This window comes from Wasmannia auropunctata, unplaced genomic scaffold, assembly GCF_000956235.1.
Source record: "Wasmannia auropunctata unplaced genomic scaffold, wasmannia.A_1.0 LD334250.1, whole genome shotgun sequence".
In the NCBI taxonomy this organism is placed as follows: domain Eukaryota; kingdom Metazoa; phylum Arthropoda; class Insecta; order Hymenoptera; family Formicidae; genus Wasmannia; species Wasmannia auropunctata.
The window spans coordinates 775,563-795,699 of NW_012028640.1; the positions used below are offsets into that span (position 1 = coordinate 775,563).

Below are 20,137 nucleotides of genomic sequence, written 5' to 3' on the forward strand. Positions count from 1 at the left end.
GGGAGGGAGGGAGAGGGGGGGGGGAAGAAATTTTAATGTTTGTAAACGAAATTGTTAAATTTTGTAATAATTAATATATATCTTGTATATGCTGAAACAATTAAAAAAGTCTTAATTGTTGAGGTATGTACGACATATAAATTTATTTTATCAGATCTTTTTTTTTCTTCGAGAATGTATCGTTACTACTTGCAACGTATTGCGACCGAGTTGTACTCGGTGAAAAAAAGTATTACAGTAAAGAAAGGGTGAAAAGACGGGAATCGCGTTTATCGTTTGGCGCACTTTATACCTGACGAGCCGGTTCATCAGTCACACCATCGAGCCTCCAGTATACACGCCTTTTGGTTGTACATTCATTTTAATTTAAATATACACGATAAAGGACCACTTAGCGACTTACGCAATTTATCAAGTGAGGAAGCGTTCATTTATCCACATCCGCTTTATCCACCGGCATTTTTCGACCGCCGCGAAGAGCGATGTCACGTCGCGCGCGGATAGTCGCGTCGAGTCCTTTTGCCGTGATGTGCCATACGCGTTGCACCGCGATTGCGAGTCTCCGCGCGTGTATACGTATCGCATACACGCGTGCGTGCGTGCGTATGTGCGTGAGAGAGCGAGCGAGCGAGCGAATGCGTTTGCACGCCGGGTGTGGTCCACCGGCTCGACGGCATTATGTTTATGTTGTTTACGACGTAAGGCGACCTCCGCAAGTATGTGGCCGGATCTCGCCGGCGCGGCGCGGCGCGGCCGAGGTGCGTGGGTGTGGTTTCGCACACGGGGCTTCCACCAGGCGGTGGATTTTTCCGCGGGGGTGATTTTACTGTCCGCGGACGCGTGCATCTTGTTGGAATTCTAAGTGGTCGTCCCGTCGGAACGTAACACCGCGTGAGCGTCTGGCTGAATCGGTGGATCGGCGAGGGGAAGAGAGGAAGAAGGGGGGCGAAGCGGGGCTTGACGATCCCCTTCGCGCGGACTTGAGAAATGTCGCCGATACCGGTAAACGGCTGGTGGTTTTGTACACGGCGATGATAAATAGCGATTAACTTTAGTCCTGATAAAGGGACGATAAAAAAAGGAACTCAACGACGACAGGCGTGTTCGAAAGGTCCACAGAGTGTTCCTTGAAATCTTTTATTGGAAAAAATAGCGAAACGTCACTTTTTTTAAGTCAAAAAGGAAATTTCACCTTTAGGAATATATGTAAATACTGCAAAATTTTTTCATATAATCAATAATTCTCATAATATAGAATAATTAAATATTGATATGTGTATTTTACCGCTATTTGCTTATTAAAGATATTCATAATTAATTTCGAGCAATTTGAGAAATTCTAATTCGACGATTAATAATTGAAACATTTAATTTTCATGCTCGAAGTTTGCGAAGTGGGAGAAAAGATATCTTCAAATTGGAAGGAAAATTGGAATCAGTTCCGTTTCTCACGCGCGAGGAATGTTGCTCGTTTAACAAAATACATTTATCTTACCGAATGTCGTATCGAAGGATAATTATATGCGCGCAGATAATTTCTCTCTCGATATTTCGAATCGGCGAACTTCGCCAGGCATACATAATTACGTTGAGTATCATTGCAACAATTTTACAACCACGAGACCATAAATTTCTACATATTGTTGCAGCCGAGAGAAAAACAAAAGCGAGAGAGAGATAGAGAGAGAGAAAAAGAAGAGCGTCGGTCGTCGGTCGGTGCGTTACTTTGAAGTCACGCTGAATCGCGAAGGGTTAAGGAAATAAGAGGTGCCTTGACCTACGGTGCGCACTGCAGCACCGCGGAGGAGAGTAGCGCGAGAGCGCGAGTAATCGAGTATTTCTGCTGACTGCGGTGTGTGTCACGGTCCGACCATTATTGTCTCTCTCTCTCTCTCTCTCTCTCGTTCCTCCCTTCGCCCTCGAACGGACGCGCGAGAGATCTCCCCCCCCCCTCCTTCACCCCTCGTTCTCCACAGCCGCGCTTTCTTTTTCCTCGTCGTCCTCTCCGTCTTCCCGGCCTTCGGCGCGCTCGCTCGCGTCGACACGACACGCGGGAGCCTTATTCCCTGATTATCCTGCATGCTTTCGCGGACTATTCTCTCCTACGGACACCAACGCCCCGGTGTCTCTCCCACACGTGTGCGACGCTGCTGTTGCCGCCGTCGCCGCCGCCGGCTGCTGCTGCTGCTGCTGCTGCAGTCGCTGTGGTAGCGGTAAACAGAGGATGAGAATCTCGTGGACGAGATATAAGTATCCCGAGGATCCCGCGCGCCCACCGGCGCAACACGCGGCCGTGTTGTCTCTCGCCGTCGCGCTCGCAAGATTCGCGCGGACGATGACCGGAAGCGAGAGGAGCCACCTGAAAAGGTCACGGCCCGCCGTTTACCTCTCGCCCGCGCTCGGCGGAGCTCGCGGGCGAAAGGCGTATCCCCGTCGTCCCCGTGGTTTACCCCCGGTGAAACGGTCGACGACGGATCCTGTGGAATGAGGAAGCGGAATGCTTAGATATTGACAAACAAACGCGCGTCGCGCACGCGGCGGAGTCCCCGTCGAGAATTCTGCTGCGGCACGGGACATTCGCGAGAGAGAGAGAGAGAGCGAGAGAGTCAACCCGCGCGCGGCGCATCCGGGTTGGAGAACGCGCACGGCTGAGAATTCCCCCGGCTGAGAATCGGCGCCGATCGCGCTCCCTTAAAAGCAATCGTGAGGAATCTCGCGCAGATATTAAAAGTCGACTCTAAATTGTCTAGGTATGCAGTCGACGTGCGTACTGCACTGCACGTGCGCTCGGGCGTGAATTGAGTGCCGTCCGGGTAATTCCCCCCCACCCCCTCTCCTCTCTTTCCCGTGTACGTGCCGTTTGAAATTCAAAATAATACGCAAGTAACTGGCCATCGTATTATGGAAGTTGTATTTCCTGCTTATCGTAACGTTCTCCTATTTATATCGCGTTTGCGCGCTAGGCATAACGGAAAAATTCGCCGCCGAGTACCAGCCCGTTGCGCCGAGATCGGACGCGATATTCCGCGGATACTATACCCGCCCACGTTTTCTTACATTCCGATTTTTCATCGCGATACGGCCGATGACCAGAAGAATGAGAAATCTTCTCCCTCGGGATCGAGTTACTCGATTGCGAGATCTGAATCTCATTAACGAACGATTTCAGCGTTAGGAAAGAATGAACTAGAAAACAGAATTAAGTTACAGAGGTTCTCGCGTTTTTCTTTTTGCAATCTGAAATTATGTCAAGCGTAATTTTCCTGGATTTCTCCAAACAGCTCTTGCTCTTCTTTCTCGTGCTGTAAAAGTTTTTATCTTTTTGTGATTTTTAATAACCGCGCTTTCTCGCCGTCGAAGTGGGATACTCGCACTATACATTGCAAATCCATGTTTTTATGTGAAAAAATGTGTTCCCGATAAAATTATTAAGATTATATAAAGATTTCATGTAGCATTATTTATATCATTTCACGTGACATTATCTAGCAAAAAATTAATTAACATTTAAAATCGATTCCTTGAATTAAAGATATAAAAAAACATTGATAGCGTTACTAGATGAGATGTAATTGTCTTTAATTATAATTCGCGTAATCCATTATCTGCGAGTTTTCGATCGCTTGCACCTGAGAGTTCGTGTTGTTTTTAGAGAAACAGGATGTATGCAAATATACTCGAGTTTACACAACGCGGCCAGTGGACAGGTTGATCCCTCGCGCGCCAACCCTTTATGTCATTATAATACTCGCTCGAGGCGCGCGCGGGGAATATCATACGCCGCGTGTGCACGCGCGCGGGTCCGGGTCATCGCAATCGGCCGGCACACCGCGCCAAGGACGAGGGTCGTGTGATTTTATTGTGCCTTAAGAGAGGAGGGATTCCTGCGGACGTGTCTGCGGTCTGTGGCGCGGGGAGAAAAAGAAAGGGGGAGTAAAAAGGCCGCGGCAGGCGAACAATTCCGCCGAACACGAGAGCGCGTCGCGGTCCCAATCGGGCTTATACCTCGCGATTGAAAAATCGCCGGCAACTGCCGGCGATCGTCAGGCACGATCTCGCGTCCAATCGCGCGCATAAATCGTGGTTCCGCGCGGAGGAAGAAGCGAAACGTGCCCGGTCACGTTTCAGAGGCAAATTATCCGTAAGTAAGGATCTCAGATTTGCGCCTTTGATTTGTATTTTCGTAATAAAACTCGAATTTCTTTTTTATAAATATAGTATAAGCGTGGATTATTTTCGCCGATCTTCGACCGTATATAATACGAGAGTATTATCTAAAAGATCTGAGCGTCTCGTGTCTGACGAAGCGTTTGCGCGTCGCGCTTTAATTTCGCTGTAAATTAATTATACACGCTTAGACATAGTTACTGCATATAATTTATTGTAACTGTAATAGAGAATAATGGGCAGGTGTCGGGAAGAGGCACTCGGCAAACCTTTAACAGATACGAACTTGTTGCCGGTATAAATACGCCGCGGTTTCTTAAATATAGCGTGGTGCTCCGCGCGCGGTGGAAGAAGCAATAAGAGGAGCCAGCAAGTCAGGCTCTAGGCCTCTCCTCCCCTGGGACTGCGCCATCAAGAAAATTAAAAGGCATGTTACTTGATCCTGTTCGTAAACTTATGACATGTATGAGTCTCGATTCGGTATGCGCTTTATTAAACCGCGCGCATTAAACCTAAAGGTACAAGCTTCATCTCAAAAAGCAAATACGCGCGCGCGCGTATTTATAAAACGAGGCAGAAACGAGATAGCGGTTACTCCCGAGACGGCGGATCCCGACGGCCTTGACGGTCGATCGACCGACGTAGCAATTATAATGATGACATTACACTAATAATGAGAACGTGAATCCTCTCGCTAAACTAATGAAACCGCTTTTCAAGAGGTTACTCTGACAGAGGAGAACCTCCCTGGGCAGTTGCGAGGCGTTTGAAAGACGTCGCCCTGAATCACCCTTATTCCCTCCCCCTTGGGTCTTTACATTTCTTTGAATTAGTATGCGCTAAGTAAAGAGTCGTAATCGGAACAAGGCGCTCTCGCGCAAGAAGAATCTCATTATGGTACTTCACAGCGCTGCAGATTAAGCGATTCCGCGAGGCGAGGTCGGGCGTAGCCTCCGGTCGCGCGAAAGCCACCGGGCTCGCGTTACGACCCAAGAAATTCCATATATCCATACGCGATTCGGGATCGTTGAACGACCTCGAGTAAGTCGAACCAGTTAATTCCGTCTACCCGGCGCGCCCAGCTCTCGCTTTATTCAATTCCCACCTCATTCTGACGAATGGGTCCTTAATTGTAGTAGCGTGTAAAAGTCTCCGCGCCGCGCCGCACACGTTGTAATGATAATTACAATCTACCGGGAATTCGTTGCAAAGGATCGAACGTTCCTCCTCGTCGGTAAGATCGGTAATCAATCTCGAATCGAATGTACAAACGAAGGTCCCCCGTAGAGCCTCCTTGTTAGAGATGAATAAGCGGAAGAATGTACAAATCGAAAAGAACGCAAATAAATTAAAGATATAAAAATGCGAAGGTTAAACCTGTTGATATTTTTGAATAGTAAATCAAGTTTGCTCGTTAATTTGTGTTCTACATTATTCTACAATGGCATCTCGTGAAAGAGAACGAGACTTCTGTACCATATATCGTTCGTTTTCATGAAGAGTAAGAGAGCATATACGGATTCGGTACGTCGGTACTTTTCTCACCTTTACGACGCGCGCGCGAACGATATTACCATGTCAAAGGCGGCACAAGACGGGCCTCGCTGGAATCTCAGGATCGACTGATGCGATCCGGGATCGACGTATCCCGTCTCGGCGCGAGCGGATCCGCCTTGTCCTTCGACGGTTCCTCATGTTCCTGGTTCGAAGACATCTCGCGCGGCGATCGCGCCGCGTATATAAGTCAAAACCAGATCGCAAGCAAGGTGCACAGCCCGGACAGTCCTTCAGCCAGCAAGGAGGTCGGCGGAGACACACCGAGCACGATGCAGGCACTGGTAAGCGTGATTTGCTCGAGCCTTCCCTCAAGTTTCTAACGCCTCTTTGCGGTCTTTGTGAATTTTTCCGCTTCGAGAAACTTCAGGTCTTTTTATAGCACTTCAAATATTTAGTACCGTCTTTTTAATCCCTAAAAGTGTAGAATGTCTCGATCATCGTAGAATGTTTCGCATCATGAATGAAAGGCTAAAAAAGAAGTAGCTTATAACTTACGCATTTTGCTTAATTAACTTGAGATTTTTATAACATTAGATTTTTATAACATTAGAACTACCAAAGCAATTAATATGCATCGTGAATAAATTTGAGTAATTTTTTTAATTTTTCAAATTACTTGTAATGATACTTTTTTTTGAGATTTCCTGTGACTTCTGTTGCATTATGTAAAGGATTAAATCGATGAGTTTACTTTTTTCCTTTATTCTTTTTCTCAAAGACACATATATTGTAATTAAATAGTAGAAATTAATCGTCGATAGTTATAATGTTAAACAGAATGAATAATTTGGCAAAAAACTAATTCTTCGTTAAGCATTTGCTGTGATTTGTTTTTAGACTATACTATTTTGTTTTTATATTTGTATCTGCAGTGAGTGGAAAAAAAATGCAGGAAAAATCGCGGAATACATATAAATTTTTGTTAGACATTTTTCTGGCTTATTATGGTAAAAGTATCTTTATTACAGATGACATCGCGTTAAATAGCGGCGGTTTGAAGGGAACGTCCGCTTCGGCGTGATATATATACGAGCGTTATAATTTATTTGCAAAAATTGCTCTTGCGCGTATAGGCTTACCTGCCCTTTTTGCCGAGATATAAAAGCGCTGAAAAATATACGCGTGTAAAATCCACGATACGAGAGCGCGCGCGACCACCGCGCGCGTTTTACGGCGGCGGAGTCCTCGCCAAATGGCACTCTTATCCAACACTAGAACGCGGGGGTAGAACCCCCCGCTGTTTTTGCAACGCACGATTCTTCGGGCCGGCTTTGCGAGGTACAACGTTACAACTATTTCACAACTTTTTGTTCAACATTTATAGGTGGTTTAAATTGCTAGACACATTGCAGACGCTGTGCAACAGTTTCAAAGAATTCGCTGCTAAAGTCGCTCGTTTGACTGAACGTGGAAAAATCTCAAGTTCCAGCCGTATAAATTAACTATAATTTCTAAAATTTTTCATCCGAGTACGTATTATGTAATTATTCCCCAGATTTTTATTGCATTTTCTAGGAAAAACGAAATAATTCCGATCGGACAGTTTTATAACAAATGCTTCGAACGAATGTTTTATTTTTTTTTACAATACGTCATTTCGTTTAGTAATTTTGTGCAACTATAATCATTGATTAACGGCATTTGCTAAACGACTTTGTAACGGAGATTCAGCTATGTTGCGCTCAATTATTTTAATTAAACTTGTTCTTCGAGACATCCATAACCATCGGCTCGTGAGATTCGTCTTATCTGTGAATAAATCTTAGCTACGCAGACCAAATTCACGGTGAGCGAGTGAGTTCTCGCCTGATCGCACTCGCCGATAAGATGCGCTCGCATCGACGCGGAGAGTTTAAAAGGAAAATACAGATCGGAGTTATCGATTCTCTTCTGCTTCTTCTTCTTTTTCTCCTTCTTGCGGCTCGATGCGTAAAGGATCGCGCGCCCTATCACTTTTCTTCGTACCGAGAGCGGACGGCCCGTCGTCACTTCTTCAGACCATATTGGACCCGCAAAGAGAGGCTGGGTCTCCCGAGAGACTCATGCAAGTATAAACTCACCCCGTCCCACACTCGCGGCCTGCCTGCAGCGCGGAGGTGCCCCCACGCTACCGATACCGCGGGCGTTAAAAATTCGTCGGACATTTCGTCGCCCCGACTATCCGGTCGTCGCGGCGAACGCGAGGAATCTTCTCTCTATCTCTCCCTCTCTTCCTCTCGTCCTCCGAGAGAACGAAATTCCCGACGCGCGTATTCTACGAGAACATGTCTTGGGAAACGCGCCCAGCTAGTTGCGCGAGTAAATCCACCGACGCGACGATTGCATGCGAAATGAGCGTTCCGAGGGCGAGCGCACTCCGCGATTTGCATTTGTTACCAGATAAAGCGCGCCCGACCGAATTTTCTGTGTTACCGCGGAACGTGTATATAACGAACGCGCGCGGTATAATGCATTGTATACTTGCGTGTACCGCTGTATCTATCCCTCCCCTCAGGCGGATCTGCGATATCGGAGTAACGGGATACATCGTTCGCGGAATTGCGCCGATGTCGTTCTTTAATCCCCGGGACGATCGTCGGGGGTTCTATCAGACGTGAGCGCGGGCGCGCGCAATAAGCGCGTCGATATAGAACACGTACAATTATCGCTCTGCAATTTTAGCCTGGGCATGATCCGCGCGGTAAGATAGAGAAGGTATATATATAGAGGCTGCACTCTCGCAATGCCGAACCGGTAAGAACGTAAATCTCTCGATCGAGATACCGTGTGGGAGACAGGCTTTCGAAAAATGGCTTAGTCGCGTTGGCCTATACACGCACGCGTCACGAGGATCTATCCATGGGCGCTCGCGCGCCCGCGCTTCCGTATATAATATACCCCGAGGTGAGAGAGCCTTGTACATTGAATCCCGCAGATTCCAGTTTTCGCGATTCTCGGCGCGGCGGCGGCGGCGGCGGCGGCGGCGGCGGGCGCGCAGCTGACCCTGCTGCCCTACGCCTATCTGGCGGATCCGCTTCCGGTGTACCATCAGTCGCAGGACACGCGCGCCGGGGTGCACGCGTACAGCTACGCCGGCGGCCCGTCCGCCAAGGAGGAAGTCCGGGGTCTCGACGGGGTCACGCGCGGCTCCTACAGCTACGTGGACGCGCACGGTATCCTGCAATCCGTCTTCTACGTCGCGGACGAGGGCGGCTTCCGCGTCGCCGCGACGAATCTGCCTACGGACGGCAATGTGCCGCTCCTCGAGGCCGGAGCTCCCGAGGTCCTGTTAGCCAAGCACGCCCACTCGCAGGAGCACGCGAGGGCCGTCGTCGTCGGGGTGGAGGAGGGACACGCTGCGGCGAGCCGCAGGAAGCGCAGCCTCGAGGCTGCACCGGCCGATCGAGATCGTCATCAGATAGAAAATCCGAGCTCCCAGGGAGATCAGGCCGATCGGGACGCGGCGGCGGCGGCGATCGCCTCGCCGAAGAGTTCCCACGAGCTTGCGGCGCAGGAGGAAAAATCCAGCAAGGGTCGGGCCAATCGCAGCGCCGCGGAGGCCATCGTCGCGCCTGTATACGGCCTGCAGCTAGACTCGGTTCTGATCCCGAGACTGACCGGCGCGGCGACTTCTCATCAGAGCCGCGTCGATGTTCACAATAACATTCGTTTGAAGGCCGTTCAACCCGTCAAGACGATCAGCGTCCTGTCGGAACCTGCCTATGAGACGGTGATCCTACCCAGTCAGATACCTCTGGCGACCTCTCATCAGAGTCGCGTCCAGGTGCACAACAGTCGTCGCGTCGTCGAGGTGCCGGAAAAGCTCGTCAACGCGGAAACGATCGCGGTCCAGTCGCAGATCCCGGAGGCGGCCGCCGTCAAGCTGGAGCCGCTTTCGATCGTCTCCGCTCTTCCCGATTACAACGAAAATCGGATCCAGTTTCACAGAAATCTCGGATTGGAAGGCCCGAATCGTAAGGACGCCGTGAAGATCGACGCGGCGCAGCTGGCGATCGTTGAGACGCCGATCGCCACCGCTGTACGCGCGGTTCCAGTCGTTTCCAAGGAGGCGGTTGTCGTCAAGGAGTCAGTTCCGGTCGTCGCCAAGGAGGCAGTTCCGGTCGTCGTCAAGGAGGCAGTGCCGGTCCTCGCCAAGGAGATAGTTCCGGTCGTCGCCAAGCAGGCAGTACCGGTCGTCACTAAGGGGATACTTCCGGCTGTCACTGCCGTTTCCAGCCAGAGCAGAATCCAGATCCATCGCAATAACAAACTCGAAGTAGCCGTGCCGTTCGCGAGCGAGCCGACCGTGTATTTGGCGTCTTCCTTTGCTCAACCGTTCACCACCTGGCCGATATTGGCGCCCATTGCTTATTCTTCTCAATATCGTCATCAAATACACTCGAGCGAGAAGCTCGAATAAGGCAAAATAAGGATTCGGTCGTTTCGCTCGCTAGCTGATATCGCAAGAATTTTCTCTTCGCGCATTCATATTTATTCTCATTAATCATTTTTCAAAATTCATTTTTACGTATCAAGATTATGTTTGATCGATATCTTAATTGATCCTGATAGACAATATCATTTTTTTTTAGTTTAGCTCTTTGCGACATAGATTAAAGTTTATGAATATTTCATATAGATATCTATTTAAATCAATCTTTATAATTTGTACACTATAATTTTCCCATCTCTTAGCAAGAGCGGTTAAAATTAATGTCACATAATTATATGTCGTAATGACAAAACTAATTATAAAAAATATTTATGAAGCTTTAAAGCGTCAAAATAAAATGCGCGGATAAGTCATTTGCACATCGTGTTCAAATAATTAGAATAAAGCAGTATCTTCAGCGAGAGTTTCATGAATTTATGACAAGCTTGCTCGCGGTAGCTCGCTCGGTTGACATCATTATTATTCGTCCTCGCCTTGCATTCATTTATTCCTGTAACGATAACATCTTACGAACTTGTATTAAATTATTGTACGATTATACGATCCTCGTACGAATTCATACATTAAAAACACATTGTCAATCTCGTGTGTATAAATTACTACCTTTCTCTTCTAGCGCGCGCGTGTATAAATTCTCAGTACTATCACCTTTCTCATACGAAGACATTAATTTTAAGCATGGTCGAATCTCCGTCGCTCGGTGACATAATTAATGTAACGCATTACGACATATAATGTCCGATAATGTCAATCCGGGCGAGAATTTAAATTGACCTGTCGGGCTGTCGCGCGAGAATCGCGAGCAGATTTCTTCGGCCTCGAAAGAAATAATCGCCCGCGCATTTGATCACGAGAAGAAGTTATCACCGCGAATCCGAATCGCGTCTTTAATTAGCCACGTCGAGTCCGATTCGTTCCTTTCGAGCGCGCGTACGCGAAATTTACATCATTCTCGAAGGACGAGGAAGGACGGATAGGAGGGTGGATAGGGGGGGGGGGGTATTTTTTTATGACCGACCGATCGCGCGCCAGGCAATTTGTCGTCGTCGTTCTAACACCCGATATGGAACTGAAATCGCGACCTTGACTTCGTCTGATTCTTATACCGTCGCGAATATATTACGGCGTTAAAACTTTCATGCACGGATATCACGTGTCCCGTCGAGTAACGACGAGATTAACGGGGGAATCTCGAATATGTGCGAACGAAGCTATGCAGCGGTGTCCTCGTGCACTTACCCGCGTTCTTATGACGCGAAGATTTTTCCGAATCGCGCATTCGCGACACCCAGACAGAGAGAGAGAGAGAGAGAGAGAGAGAGAGAGAGGCGTCTGACAGGATTATTTTCCGCAGGTGGTACTGAGTGCTTCGGGTACGTTGGGTCGAGTTTTACGAGCGAGATGTAAGAACAAGGAGAACGTTTTATAGAGATGTGAAATGCGAATATCGATTCATTCTAAACGAGCCTACCTGCTTCACGGATTTTTAAATCAGTGTCGTGAGATAGAAATTCGTATAACTTTCACAGGAATTTATATCGTAATTTATACTTTATCCATTCTTTGCTATATTAATATTTTTATTTATATATATATGTATAATAAATAAAAATAATTATTGAATTATTATTATTATTATTACATATGTATAATTATTATAGAAAAATAGAAATTCATAACTTTGCAATTTCTATCATAATTCTTCACTCACTCTTTGATATATTGACATATATCGCAATGCACGGATAGACATACTTATATAGACATATATCATATAGTAATTCAAAGTGTCGGAAAATAAAAATTCGTAACGTTGCTGTAAGAATTTTTACAATAATTTTTATTATTTATACAAAATCCATATCGTGACGAATGGACATTTGGACGTGAAGCGTCCGTCCCTAAAATCCCTGTTTTCACATTCGAGGGAAAACGGAGGCATTCACGACGTCGTAAATGTATATACATGACCATGCGCGAAACGACGTCCGCGGATTAGGTCAACGAGCAGATAAACGAGCGTCCAGGGCGAGGGGGACTCAAGAGACGGGAGGCAATTCGAGATTGGAATCTGATCGGGAAGAGGAGGGGGGAGGACATCCGCCGGCGAAATCTCGGCATAATGTCGCGCGCGTAAAAGATCGGCGCTCTCGTTACGAATCTCAGATGAACCCGTTTTCTCGACGCAACTCACGCGAGTTATTTTCGCGAGTATCGCATAGGTATATACGCACGTATAGGTACGTGCCATGCGTTCGTGCGTGCGTACGTGCGTGCGTGCGTGCGTGGGCGCGCATAACGGATGGCTCGCGAGAAGGCCGTTGAAACGCTCCGTAGATTATGCCGGATCGGACGCATTACCGGCGCGTAGTACCTAGTAATATTCCTTTATTGTCGAACCCCGGTGCCGCGCTCTATACGTATTAGCCTTAATAAAACGCCGTATATAAATTCTCGGGGGGTATTTTTTTTTTCTTCGTCGCGCGCTCGCGCCCTCGGACATAGCCCCGCGTGGTATCCGCAGGCATAGAGCGCGGGAGTGTGCGGTAAATGCGAAATAATAATGGTCGCCGTAAATCACCCGCGGTTCCAATATTTCTATCGGGACCGGAGAGAGAGCCGCGGAGGAGATAAATGTAGCGCAGTACACGATGCACAGAAATGGAATTGCCATAAACCCGCGGGTACTTTGTCCCATAGGATATTATATTGTCCCGTCCTGGAGGAAACGAACCGATATCTGGATCAGAGAGTTTCAGAGGAGCGTATCGAGGAGCATTATCTCGAGCACGGGAAATGCGCGACCGTAAAACATACATGTATTAGATTAAAGAAATATAGCCGCGGCGTTGTTGGAGATCACGGTATCGGGATGTCACGGGCGGGATGTAAGCGGAACAGGGAGGATTTTCGGTTCTCTCGTCGTCGGGAAGATCCGACGACCTTATTCGAAGTGATCGTTTCTAAATCCGTTTTCGTTCCCCGTGAATTCGAAATTCGAGTCGCGTATTCATTAAACTCACGAGATGGGGAACTCATTGCGCATATATCGGCAGATGGATCTCGGGAGATGGAAAATCGGTTTTCGTCCGCGCGCGAGGCCTGCCGCCCGTCGTCGCGATCGCGATGGCGGAGGTCGTGAATCGCGACGTACGGACGAAGGTGGGAAGGGCAACGACGATTCACACTCGCGATAATAGAAACGTCCAGCGCACGTAGGCATTCGCGCCGATAAAAGCCGCACATACGTTACCTCGGCGTCCGCGCGCGCGGATGGCCCGCGCCCGATAAAGCGTCTCGGATAATGATTTCCGAGACACTCGGCCGATGTGTGTACACACCAGGCCACGGGTACCTCGATTGTTCGCGTCACGCGAGATGTTTACGCCCGAGATTGCATTTCCGCGTGCGTTCACCCGACATGGATCCCGCGCGTAAACTTGCGTCATCCGCGAAGTGACTGGATCTGAGCGAACCGAGAAATTGATCCAATCAATGAGATTCTACCACAAACGTTCTGAGAGAAGAAACGTAATAAATATAATGTGTATATAATATCGATATTAGGTAGTAACGTTAAATGAAAGAAGAAATTTGTATTGACGTAAAATGCTTTTGTGCGGTCCCTATTATGTCTCCTTTCTTTTCTCTCAATCTTCCACCGTTGAATCGAATTTTTATGTTTCATTACTTATTTATTTGGTTATTCATCCATTATGCTAATTCTAATCTAATTTTATTGGCTGAAGATGACATTGTAAGTCGAAAGTGTCGCAAGTAAAAATACTATAATATTGATTATATTAATAAATAAGTTCTAATTATTTTTTCACTTTCATCCATTTCGCTCGTTTTAGCTCTTTTAACCTTAGATTATTGCTTTTTAAAAGAAGGAAATTTTTTAGAAAATGATACAAATACTTATACCATTTATAATTAAAAAAATTAATTAATGGAAAATTGAGAAGAAATACCTTAAACACCAATCGAATCCTAAATGCGCTACTATGTTTAACCATGTGTCGCACTAAAACAATTAAAAAGAAATCAGTGAAATTTTGGAATAAGATAAATTAAACCACAAGGTAATTAACAAAACGGGGAAAAGGGATTTACTTATAAAGTTAAAGTTTTTCAATTTTATTTGATAAGCTGTGTATTATATAATTAATTGGATTCTCAAGTTGTTCGGTGAATTCGGTGTGCTATTCGGAGTGCTTTTTTTATTCGTACAAAAATAGTCGGAGCATCGCGATAGTCGGACGAAAAGAAGAAACGTTTCTGCGCACGCTGCAATTTCTGCGAGTCAAGCCTACGATGCCGGAGATATGAGAAAATTAATCTTACGTGCGCCTTCCGCGGACAATCTCACGTCACGATCTATGTGTGATCCACTTCTGCTTATCTAGAGTAGTACGAAAACTTCCACGAATCTCTCGTCGGTTATCTGCTCTGGACAGTAATTATACTTTAAGTCGCGAGTTTCCACGATAATCGTTAATGTAGTTTTTACGTCGATTCTGTATACGGAGAATGATTGTTTCGTGATATCGAATTAATTTTAGTATATTTCTCACAATAAGAGTAGAGTAAACTCCGTCACAAACAACGTAATAAATACCGTTATAGCGCAAGTAATATCAATTAAAAGAAACCTTTAATTGGAAGCAGATACGTCTAACAAATACTTATATACTATTTGTACTTATATAAATTAATATATTATTACCATTAATTAATGTAAAATTGAGGAGAAATATCTGAAATACAAGATCCTCACTCCGGGACCTCGTGTATCCTGCATTTGTGCTTCTGTACTCGGCCAAGGATCGTCCACCTCAGTGATAAATAGTATAGCGATAAATATCTAACGCTAATGATAACCATTTGCAATGCCGACTAAGGGCCTAAATGCGATATCGGGGATAGTTTCACGCACTGGACGGAATATTAAAGTATCGATCGATCTTAATTGATCGCGCCGCAGGTTTCGCGCGCGCGGGCGCGCGCGCACGGCCAGCGCACGCGTGCAACCTTGGAACGCTTATCGGGTGTACGTGGCGCGCGTTAAGGCCTCCTCTCTCGTGGGAGGCGAGCCGATAAAAGCGGAGCCGGAGTAGCCGTAGTGACCGGGCAATCAGCAAATGGAATCGTTAGTTAGTCCCCGTAATCTTCGATCGGATGTTAGTTCCTCCTTGTAGTACACGCGCTCGCGGCCCCAACGATTCGTGATTCACGGTTCGCGTTCGAGAGCCACACGCTGCAAGGATCCGCGCGACCCTGTGTTTATCGCCGTGTATAGCGCGCCGGCTAATTAGCATATTATTTATCGCCCTTTTATAATTGCCTGCGCGCGAATTTCTGCAACGCAAAAAAAAAAAAAAAAGAAAAATCGCCCGCGCCACGCGTCGATTTATGCCGGAAGCCTAATTCGATTTTGCCTCTCATTCTAAAGGCACGATCGCGCACGCTTCGTATTTCGCAATCGCGTTATCGCGCTGATATACGAGAAACGTTAACATATCTAACGGAAATCATACAAGCATACGCGTGTACATATTCCGTATCTTATTGTTGGAACGATTCACGAGCTATTCGTCGGAGCTGTTCAGCGCTAAACAGAATTATTCAGTTCTCAAAATCGGGTATCTTCACCGAGCAATGCGCACGAATGCGCGGGGGATATCGCGATTCGCGCGAGTTTATTCAAGCCGGCTGATCTTTGGGGAAGATTTTACAGGGCTGTGCTCGTAAATCAGGTCGTTCCTGGCAGCGCGAGACAGCCTTTACTGACGCGAAGAGGCGACACGTGGGGATGGTGCGCGCGGTGAAATGTCGGACGTATTTGTATTCGATGTCGCTGGCGCGGCGTGCACCTCGCTCGGATCAAAACTGGCGTTGCTTTCTTGTCGTGGTGTGCAGTGATGCATGGACGGCATCAAACCTATTTTAGAAAACATCTGAATTCACTTACATAATATAATCTCGTGGAATTGATGAATTGGTAAAAAATGATGATACGAAAATACTAATAATTTACGAAATCTGGTGAAATCTTTCTCGTCAGAATATGCCGCCGAAAAAGCTAGCACATATTATATATGCGTACCTGGAAACAAGAGAGCCTTGAAATTTTTATCGACGAATACTTTTTTCATATATTTTTAACTTTAGGCCTGTTCTTTACAGCTGAACTGGCCGCAGTAATTCACAGTTTATCTTTTTCTTTCATACGTTTAAAGAAGAAAGATAAACTCTGAACTAGCGCAGCCAGCTGTAAAGAACAGGCCTTTTGTTCCTAAAATAAATGATTTTCATCTACTGTCTATTTTTTTTACATTCTCACGCATTGTATGTTTAGATAAATTACACTTTATTTTCTTTTATTTATTATATGTATTTGTTAATATTTTTTAATTTTCAAAATTAGATATTATTATTTTTATAATTCTACACATTTATGTATGCTTATAATATATTATGTATGTTTATATATATATATATAAATATATATATAATTATTTTTGCATACTCTCAATATTAAGTCATATATCCGCTTATATGATTATTATTATTTTTATCGTTTAATTAATATTTTAATTATATTAAAGGTCTAGGCTTAATTATAAGTAACATTATTGCTGATCCTCATTTGAGATGCAGCTCTCCAGAATTTGCTTCTATATGTATGATATTTCATTCATACTTCAATAAAGTTATTATTATGAGAAAATTCAACAAAAAAATCTAAGCACGACTGTACGACGAGAAAGGGTCAACGATCCTCGAAGTACGCAAGAAAAATTCGTTCTACCGTAAAAGGCGAAACCAAATGTTTTATAGGTGTATCCCGCGCGTAAGATATATACGGTCGCATCGGCTGTGTAGCGTGTCGCCGTATCAAAATCGCCGTGCGACAAAGAAGGTGAGATGCGGAGGATATCAGGTTCTCCTCCTACCTCTAATCTTCAGTGAGACGACAAAAAACGTTTTTCTCAACGTTTGAGAAATGTACTCACTTGCCGTATCATCGGGAAGCAAAACGCAGCGAGAACTGTAATTCGCACGGTAAACAAAGCCACGAGTACCACAAACATAATATTCAGACATTTAACAGTAATTGGACATTTTGTGTACACAAAGCTGTGTACTTAAAGCTCATCCGTTATAGATGGAATTAACGCTCGAATATCGATCGTCCTTAAATAGAATCTCTACTTCAAAAATTGCTTGTGAAAAATATAATAGCATTACCGCTTCGAAATTGACCGTAAGGATTAAAAGGATTAAAAAGATTAAAGTATTACGAGAAAATGTATTAATGCATGATAGAAAGCTAATAAAGATAATAATGGAACAAAAATTTCCTTTATTTTTAGAGTGTGCAATTTATTCAGAAACAGTGTTTTTAAATTTGAATATAATCGTCTTCACGCGTCGTGTTTATGAAATCGTAACTACTGCGTGTTTGATAAAATATGTACGGTTGCATCACTATGTCCAACGCAAAGTTGCAGCGACTTCAACCCGCGAATAAGATGACTTGGCAGCTCCATCGAATACATAATATTATGTATAGTTTGCGATAACAAATTGATCGATTGACGTGCCTCATTACGTCATGAGGCGTTATTTACGCAACGCTTTTACGAGGCTGCGAAAAGCAGTTCCGAGTTACATTTTTCTTTACGAGGTCGTCTGCTCGTCGCGCTGATTCGACCGACAGGTCGAATCGGCGACGCGTCGGCAGACGTCGTTCCGTGTCGCATATACGTTCTATTATAGTCCCCGTCTCGCAACGACAGACCGGAAAAAGGGTCTACGGGGATGCATTATGGGCGACGATCTTCGAGAAGTGTTATTCCGGGAGGAGAGTTTTACGAGCGGAATACGAGCCGCATGTAATAAAGACGTCGCGCGCGATCGGGGGGCGTGAGGGTTCGCAGCATCCGAACGTTCGCTCTCCGCGGAGTAGGAATAATCCCGCGATAATTAGACTGCGAGAACTCCAGCTGCGATTAGCGCGACGTGGATTAGTTGCTTCGTGCGTATATTGAAATCCTCCGCGACGGTGGGAAACTTACGCCGGCAGCGAAAACGCTTTCAGCTACGTGGAACTGGACGGTAATACGAGGACAGTAATGCGACGTGAATTCCGGAACCGTGAGAGCCGGTCGCGATGTTCGCATCTTCAAACAGCTCGGGACAGAAGCTATCCCAGAAGTTACAAGAGGAAAATATGATAATTAATAATTATTATATATTGATTATATAATTATGTAATAGTAATTACGTAATAATATAATATGATACGTAATTATGTAATATAATAATTATATATAATAAATAATAATTAGTATGTTATTTTAAGAATTTTGTGGATATTATATTTTTTAATATATTTCTTGTGAAAACTTATATAAAAAATAAAAATCATAGAAAATGTATTTAATTAAAACAAAACCGGCAATTAAATATTTCCTATAAGACAATAGTAAATTTTTTAAACACTTTTTCTGTGGGATTTTAAAAAATAAAAATCTTATAAAAAATATATTTAATACGGCTCCGCAGCCTTCCCTAAAACGACACGGACTTTCGTCGCGCCGGTATTGTTTCATTTTTGCCGCTCGTAAATTGTACTTGGCATTTGTTTCTATTCTTTAAAATTTTATTTGAAAATATATTTAATTAAAAAAAACCTTCGATTATTAATGATACGTATATCAATACTATTTTGTCAACTATTTAGAAGATATATAGTTATTCGTGCATGTCGCAAAAAATTTTACGACAGAATTTAAAACTATACATCATCTCTCTAACTCATTCTAGCACAAAAAAATCATATTAATATTTCATATTTCAGAATCGATTGCGTTAGTATTGGATACCGCTCGCTTTCTCTCGTTGCATACCATGGGAATTGATAGTTGCCATTGTTTTTGCTCTACGGAATGAGAAAGGAGGGGAGGAGGGGTTGATTTAGGATCACCGCCGTACGCGGTACCTTCTCGTTGCATTTCTCAGCGGCATCGCATTGCATCGCATCCGCGCTGTGCCGCGCGGTTAGATAGTCGGCTCTACGAGAGCCATTTAATGCGAGACGAAAGAGAAAGAAAGAGAGAGAGAACGAGAATCCCCGTTTAGTGCCAATGTCAAAACCAACGCAGCATCGCCCACGTGTTCGCGTGTCGTCGGCGAGAGAGAAAGAGAAAGAGAGAGAGAGAGAGGGAGAGAGAGAGAGAGAGAGAGAGAGAGAGAGAGAGAGAGAGAGCGAGAGCAGTCCTCCCCCGTCGACGGCGACTTGTTGCGCGCGAGCGGGCACGTGAGTAATTCCGTCGAAATTGATGAACTCATTACGCTCGTATCGTTCCCTTACATCGTCGGATTAAGCGAGCCGGCCGTAAATCCGCGCGCGGGCATTATTTATGCGATCGGCGGCGCGGAGAGACGCCGGAGGCCCCGCGGCCGTCCCGGACCTTCCCTAAAAGGACGCGGACCTTTCGCCGCGCCGGTATATCGTTTCATTTTCACCGCTCGCTAATTGCATTTCGCGTTCGTTTCTATTTTTCTTTTTTTAGATTTTATTTTCGTTTCTATTACCGAGGGGCTCGCACCGCCGCCAACGCGATTTTTCACGAAAGAATCGAGCGAAGAACGTTGCTTCGATCCCTTGACGCGCGTAATCTTGCTCCACGTTGCCTTAAGGCCCTCCGCTCCACGTACGACGCGAAAATCGTATTTAGGTAGCTTGTCGAATTTATAAAATTCTTTGACAGAGAATTTTATAAATCCTCTCGATTTTCCGAAACTTTCCGTGCTGCGATAAAGTTGAAGTACAGACAGATAAATCAACGAATTATTATCTGTCGATTTTTTTTTTGTAAAACTGCAAAAGTATATTTTCGAGAAACGCGGTATTAATGACTTCAATTATCGATTAATTATTACTCACCTTCGACGGAGCAAATCATTCGC

The 20,137-nt window shown here is 45.2% G+C and overlaps 1 protein-coding gene across 1 annotated transcript; it reads left to right on the plus strand.

Annotated features, from left to right (window-relative positions):
* Nucleotides 1–5,792: 5,792 nt before the first annotated feature.
* LOC105458962 lies at nt 5,793–10,738 on the plus strand. The gene is made up of 2 exons (XM_011704600.1): nt 5,793–6,005; nt 8,639–10,738. The coding sequence occupies exons 1-2, from the start codon at nt 5,793–5,795 to the stop codon at nt 10,121–10,123; spliced, it is 1,698 nt and encodes a 565-aa protein (XP_011702902.1). The 3' UTR covers nt 10,124–10,738.
* The last annotated feature ends 9,399 nt before the right edge of the window (nt 10,739–20,137 follow it).

Bases quoted from the DNA above. Each gene is read 5' to 3' on its own strand.
- LOC105458962 (XM_011704600.1), top strand. From the start codon at position 5,793: ATGCGATCCGGGATCGACGTATCCCGTCTCGGCGCGAGCGGATCCGCC. The intron at 6,006-8,638 runs GTAAGCGTGATT...TGAATCCCGCAG, and splicing joins CGAGCACGATGCAGGCACTG to ATTCCAGTTTTCGCGATTCT.